This window comes from Etheostoma spectabile, chromosome 3 (assembly GCF_008692095.1).
Source record: "Etheostoma spectabile isolate EspeVRDwgs_2016 chromosome 3, UIUC_Espe_1.0, whole genome shotgun sequence".
Taxonomy (NCBI): domain Eukaryota; kingdom Metazoa; phylum Chordata; class Actinopteri; order Perciformes; family Percidae; genus Etheostoma; species Etheostoma spectabile.
The window spans coordinates 18683011-18690499 of record NC_045735.1 but is presented as its reverse complement, the minus strand read 5'-3'; the positions used below and the strand labels follow the sequence as shown (position 1 = coordinate 18690499).

Here is a 7489-nt window from a genome sequence, read left to right as displayed (position 1 = left end):
TTTGGGATTGTTGAGAGGTCAGAACAATGGAGCGTCGGAGAAATGACACAGCATCTTTAACCCAACATTAGCTGAGGCGTTATTAAGTGAGCAAGCGGGCAAACGACTGCTCTAATTCACATTGAACTGAACCTCCATCAGGTCAGCGCTTGCTGGTGGTTCAGTTACCCCAGAATAGGTGGGTGTGTGATGGGTAGAGCTCCACGAGGTGCCGGTGTGGTGCCCTCTCCCTTCGCCAGCCTTTCTTTGCCCAAGACTCTGTTCCGAATGTGAGAGATAGCCCCGCCCCCCGATTTGCATATAAGAATTGGAACTAGAAAATTCTGCAGAAATTTTAACAGTGTGCCTACTACTTGTTGCACATCCTAATAACAAAACAAAAATAAGTGTTACATGGGAAATAAATAAATGTGTCATTAGGAAATAAAAGTGTCTTGAAATAAATAAATAAACGTGAAGTTAAGAAATAAAAGCACCATGAAATATCAAAGTAAAATCTTTTAACATATTTATTTAAGTAATTAATTCATTTATGTGACAATTTAAATTTAATTATTTATGTATTTACTGCCTCGTTTATTTCATGATGTATTTCAAATGCATTTTATTCATGAATTTATGTATTTATTCATTTATGTATGTATTTATTTAATGTTGAATAAAACAACATTCCATATCCCTCTGGCCAAGGAATAGAAAATTACAACCCTCATTATACCATAAATTGTTTTCACTTTTTTTACAAATAAAACAAACCAGATGTAACATGTTAATGAGTTTGGAGGTGCTTGCAGGCGTATTTTAATGTCAATAAGTGCTATATAGTATAGTGTAATGGTTGGGATTCGGGGGGGGGGGCAGCTGGAAACTTAAAGACTTCAGTATCATCATAACATCAAAGTGCACAATTGACTTTTGGCAGGTAGGAGACTTTAAGGGAGTGGTATCATATTCTACCAATAAAGTATAGGTCCCTCTTGTATCACTGTGTTGCTAAGTGGCATGTTATCAATGTAAAAGGAGGCTCAGTGGCAGAAAGAAAATCTGAATTGCAGGTACTGCTTTGACATAGTATGATTTACAATTGCTCTTGAACGTATCATCTGGTTTTTTCTGTGTTTTGATGGAAGTTGGAGTAACTACAGGTGTCAAAGGTCGAAGGTGATCTAAGCGATGTTGGGTGACGTTACTTCTTGTTGACGTTCAAATTATTTTCAAACCAACCAAGACTAGCTCACCCCTCCCTCCCTCCTCCTCATCCTCATCCCATCCCCTTCCCCTCCCTTCTGTGCTTCCACGCACTAACCCCCCAACCCCCACCCCCAAATCCTTCCTGTTGGTTATTGGCTGGAACGCTGGAACACTGTTTGTGTATGCTTTGTGTTGCAGGTTGGGGCAGTTGTTTTTTACAGTGTGTTCAGGGGACAGGCAGCTAGCAGATAGTGAGGAGATGTTTTTTACAGTGTGTTCTGGGGACAGGCAGCTAGCCGATAGTGAGGATATATTTTTTACAGTGTGTTCTGGGGACAGGCAGCTGGCAGATAGTGAGGAGACGTTTTTAACAGTGTGTTCTGGGGACAGACAGCTAGCAGATAGTGAGGAGATGTTTTTTACAGTGTGTTCTGGGGACAGACAGCTAGCAGATAGTGAGGTGTTTTTTACAGTGTGTTCTGGGGACAGGCAGCTAGCAGATAGTGAGGTGTTTTTTACAGTGTGTTCTGGGGAACAGGCAGCTAGCAAATAGTGAGGTGTTTTTTACAGTGTGTTCTGGGGACAGGCAGCTAGCAGATAGTGAGGTGTTTTTAACAGTGTGTTCAGGGGACAGGCAGCTAGCAGATAGTGAGGTGTTTTTAATAGTGTGTTCAGGGGACAGGTAGTGAGATGTTTGCTGTATGTGACAACAAATGTTGTAGCCTAAAACACGCACAACATTGCTTGGAGCACCTTTTTAAATGGCGCCATTGAAACATTTGGGACAATGTAAGTACATAACTCAACAAAATATCGTAGGTACAGCTTTAGAGATTTTACTGTAAAAATATTACATATACCAAAACTACTAGGTTGCTAAAAAGTTGAAAGAGTTATACCCTGTGTTTAACTTAGTCTCGCCTTACCTACAGTCAGTGTAAGTACAACGTTCATGTGAAAATGTGAAATGTTGCACAGCAAATTACCAGGTTTATTCTCAGATTTATGAAGTTCCCTGCATCAGTTTAGTACCCCCCCTCCCTAAATTACAGTGATGGATGTTTATGTGCATGTGAACAAGCTTATTACAGAATCCACACCCCATCAGTTCCTGCAAATAGTTACAAATGGATGCAGTGATGCCTCGTTTTTTTTCCCTGCTTATCATTTAACATCTCATTCAGCTCACTCAAACATGAACATGGAAAAAAGAAAATCACCCTTTTGCTGACTTTGGACTTGATCATTATGGATGAGATACGGAAAAATCTCTGCCTGTTCTCATGAACCGTTCGTTTAAAAGCAGTCCACCGCCAAGTAGGGTGGAGGTCGTGGTCGTGGAGGTCGTGGTTGATGGGTGGGTGATAAAACACCAGACTGGGAGTGGAGTTTGCTTCCTGGGGAAAAACAAAAGACTTCAACCCAGGAAGTGTGTAATCCTTTGGAGTGTTTTAATCCAAACCACAGTCTTTTTCCTAAACTTAACTAGTCATTTTGGTGCCCAAACTTAACTTTCCTCGCCACATAATGCTCACGTTTTGTGGCCTAAACTTAACCGTAATCTCAACCGAAACGACCATTAGCTTGCGGTGCTCTGTAACCAGGTCAAAGTCATCTATTCGAGGGTTAATAACTGAACCACAAAATACCGCTAACACGACGGAGCATCACAAGGAACGCGTCGCAGTGCCCTGTTGCGGATGAACACGTGCTAACTGCTGCGGGTACAACCGAGCTGTGACGGAGGTCTGTAGCCGGGGTCACGAAGCAGCTCATGATGACCCACAATCAGCCTCCATTTCTTGTTAGGCGGTGACTTATTATAGCTAAAACAGGCAAGGAAGCAGGGTAACAAAGTGACAAGAGTCAAAATTCTACATCAGGAGACGTGTTGGGACGGTGGACGGGGTCAGACAAACACAGGACTTCACTGTCACTCAGGAGACGACCTTAATCCGTGACACGATGACTTTGCTATGTCCTCGCTTTAGTAGTTTTACTTGAATGATTTTAAAGCCAATCCCTGATGTTTTAACCCCCTCCCCCCACCCCACCCCGCCAAAGGAGTTGTGTTGCCTAAACTTACATTTTTCAGTTTTACGATTACTTTGTATTTAAAATAGAGATGTTCCGATACAGGTACCAGTATTGGTTAGGGGTTGGGGGGAAAATCGAAACTGCATAATATCGCAATATTTTCCGTAGCAATACTGTATTGATACAGACGCCAAGTATCGATCTTTTATTATATATGTGTTGGTCAGTTTGTCTGCTTGTCAGCAATAAAATTGGGGGACATGATTTTAAATTGGGAAAAATCTGAAGTTGGAAAAAAGGTAATAAATTGCAATATGTCGCAGAATACTGCAATATGTTAAAAATCGCAATAATATCGTATTGTGACAAAAGTTTCGTGATGATATCGTATCGGGAGGCGTCTGATGATTACCCCTAGTATCGGTATAAAATGCTGGTATCTGTATCAGGAAGTACTGGAGTTTATACACCAATCCGATACCACATAATCAAGCCCAGAAGAAAATCTATGTTAAAGTAGTTCATTTGTGTTCTTTTAGTCCGTTATAACTGACTGTCAAACTCAATAAATAATAAATAATTAAAGAAAGTTCTGGAGCGTTCATTGTTTGAGAGTTTAACCTGAGCCAGACCAACAACAAAGATAGAAATCATATCACATCTACAGGGAAAGTAGTTTACAGTTGTTATAACATAATCAAATATATGACACAATGGTATCGGATCAGTACTCGGTATAGGCCGATACGCAAGTTCAGGTATCAGAATCGGTATCAGGAAGCAAAAAATGGTATCGGACCTTCTCTAATTTAAAACTGCACCAGTAACATTACATAGAACGGTCACGTGGTCACGGTCACATGATTCAAACGCGATCATTCAGCAGTGAATGGAACCGTTGTGTCATTCTGGGAGTCTCTGGAAATCAACCTATATTGTCGTTGAGCTATGAGGATGTGTTGTTGTATGTGTTGTATATCTGGAAGCATTGAAGCAAAAAGATCATTTTTCACATCATCAGTAAAACCAGAAAAATTGCCGAGATTTGTGTGGGCTTTGGGTTCTGTCCAAAGCTACATTTAGTGTGACAAAATTGGATGTGGCTTTGTTAATTTCATTTAAATGTTTCATTTTTTTTTTGCTGTTCCAGGAAAATCATTCATTTTAAACATCATGTTTAATCATATAACCAAAAATAATGATTGTAATGTCATGTGAGGGAAAAATTGGGAGGTGGGTGTTGGAATGAGCGGGGGGGGGGGGGGGGGGGGGGAAGCTGGTGAGTAGAAGAGCATCAGACACCAGATGTCCGACCTGCTATCATTTTGAATATAATTACACCCCACTCTGGTCCATGCCTATAACCACTCTTTCTGTCCTCATTTATCATTTAACAGAATTTGGAGAAAAAAAAAAGTTAAATGGAACACTTACTTGTGGATCAATTTCTATCCCAGTGAGGGGAATTTATAGAAGAGGAAATAGAATTCATGTTCTAAAGGCCCATTAATAATAATAATAGCCTGGAATATCTACAGATTCCGTGTGACACTTTCATTAATATCCTTAGTGCTTTTAAATGATTTATTGAACTGCAATACATCACACCATAGTCTGCATGTCATTTTTGCATTTTCTTTTTTGCCTGTTGGTATAGGATGTTGATGAAATGGGCTTTTTTTTTTATTCTATTTGTAGCCAACATGTCTCGATTTACATTGGAGACCTTAAATCCCACAGAAAGAGTGGATCCGTCTGTAGAAGACAGCTTTGGTTCAGCCGGCAGGTCTGATCAGGGGAGACAAATTGCAAACTAGAACCAAGATCCAGGGTGAAACAGGGTGAAACAGGGTGTGGGGTTAAAAAACTAAATTTGCTGACAGAATCAATTTCTGGTTTAAATGAATTTAAAGGAAAGAATGGCAAGAAGAGGGGATGGCGCACTCCTTTTTTGCTTTCTCCAAACAAGCCAGCAAACCCTGAATGCAGCAATAAACGGACTCCGGCAGCAACGGTAGACATAAGAAGATATAGATTTTAATATCTTTAGAAACATTTTTGTACTGTTTTCTGATGATAACTTACTGAACAATTGAATTGTGACAAAGGAAGGGGATGAATAGGCATACAGTAGAACAAGAAATAGGGGGTGAGAGAATTGTGCATTAACAAATAAAAGGTTCTAAAAATATAATATGAAAAACATTACGTAAAATAAAAAGAATCACCAAAAATCAAAAGGCTCTTCCTGACAGGAGGAGCAGAAAACCCTGTTATCATCGTCAATGTCACTGATATTGTTTTTCTCATAGTAATACGGTAAATGATTAATATCAGCGCTGCAAGAAGTCCTCTTGTCTCAATTGTTATTGGTATAGTTCACGTTATTGATACAAACACCATCTTTTCAGTATATTTAAGGGAGGCACAAAAGCTCCAGAAGAACAGCAAGACTCCCCGTAAACGTCCATCTGTCAATCTGCTTTTGTGCTGCTTCTCGGGATTTTTTTCTTGGTCTTGGATCCTCCTCATCCATGAACAATCACATCAGTTAATGAAGAGGCACACTTCTCTCTGCATGATCCTTTTTTTCCCCATGCTCCAATCAAAATGTATTTTTATTTTTTATTTTATTGATCACAAGTTATTGAAGGTAGACACATGTTTTTTTTTTTTTTTTTCTTCTCACGTCTTGTTCTTGTATTCCTTTTGACGTTGAGTTAGGTTACACCTAACTAAGGTGTAAGAAACGACACGTGTTCCTCACATTCTCTCAATGAGCGGGGTCATTAAGGAGGGGTCAGTTCAGCACAACACTACAGGGAAACTGAGAAAGCCCCCCATTTAACCCTCCACCTCTAAGGCTCCTGGCCCCGCAGCAGGGCTCCGTCTCTACTGTACGTAGTTCCATTTTGTGTCTTAGACAAATCAAATGAACAACACCTGACACAAGATATAGACATACTTCTTCAATATTCACATCTCCCAGAGACACACATTGTTTTCCAAGCAAATGAAAATAGCGCGTGGTTGTTGTCCTTGTCATCTTAAAACAATTAGCAGCGTAATATTCAGTTGCACGGAAGGAGAAAAGTGGTGTGATTGAAGATGAAGCCTAGCTGTGTGAGAAATGTAGTACAAATTAAAAAAACAACAACACTGATACGTACACAGAAACGTTGGTATAATATCTGGAAAAAATCCGGCATTTTATAGAGAGTAGTTGTTACAATTTGCTACGGCTTCCTACAGTGTATTCAGTGATTGCTCTGTTTCTAGCCATCCGTGGCTATAGATTTCCATTTTGTGATAATGGCACATTCCTATGCCTAATACTGGCCGACAATTTATTGCAATGCTTAAACTTTACATTTGGCAGAAAAGGATGAGAGCAGGACTGAAGCCGGAGGCTTTATAGGGTCATCGACTTACCATTTGCACTTTCTCGATGGCAATTTCCAAACTGTGAACGGACAATTAAAGCTGGATGGAGCACTTTGCTTATCTGTCTCAGAGCTAATCAGCAAATACGATATCTTGTGTTCTTCATTTTCACCAACTTTCAGTTATTTGAGCCCACATTGAGTGAAAAACAGAAATAAAATAAAAAAATACATATGCTACCAACATATGGAGATGAAATCATACCGACATAAGTGGCAGTGCGAGCTCGGTCTGCATGAACCTTTTTATCATTCCCTGTCTGTAAGTCTCTTTCTATTTTTGTGCTGCAAGTGTTTCTGTTGTAGATGTTTGATGCCTGTTTCAGTCAGTAAGGCTCCCGACACTACATTTACATATATAATCACACTCACACACATACATACACACACAGGCCTTGTAGTGCAGGAGCAAGAGAGTGTCTGAGGGCTGTGTTTGTGATTAGCATTTGCCAAACCCTCTGAGGGTCAACGGAGAATGAAGTCAATATTGGTCGTTATCAAGGCTACAAAGAGGGCACAGACATGGAGTAATGACTGGGATAAGGTTGCCCTATTGTTGGCTTGCTGAACCCCACTAGGGGGGCGAACAGTGGTCCGGGGAGTGCACTTGTGCTTCCTCCGTGTGATGGTGCCATCTGGGGACGTGTGGTCATGTTTGCCCCCGTCTGTGAAATCTGGGGAGGAATCCTCCTTGTCTGCCATGACCTCCTTCGAGTGGTGAACCTCATTGTCACCCTTCCCCTTGCTCGACCTGTTACGAGGCTTTGTGCAGTTCCGAGAACGGCCAGGCCTCGAGGGGTGCACTATGTGGGTCTGCC

The 7489-nt window shown here is 40.7% G+C and overlaps 1 protein-coding gene across 1 annotated transcript in view; it reads right to left on the bottom strand.

Moving 5' to 3' along the window:
• Positions 1 to 5245: 5245 nt before the first annotated feature.
• The window catches only part of rtn4rl1b (reticulon 4 receptor-like 1b), a 162007-nt gene continuing 159763 nt past the window's right edge, over positions 5246 to 7489 (bottom strand). Inside the window, 1 exon segment of the mRNA XM_032503323.1 lies at positions 5246 to 7489. Within this exon segment, the coding sequence (XP_032359214.1) occupies positions 7137 to 7489 (353 nt within the window). The 3' untranslated portion in view covers positions 5246 to 7136.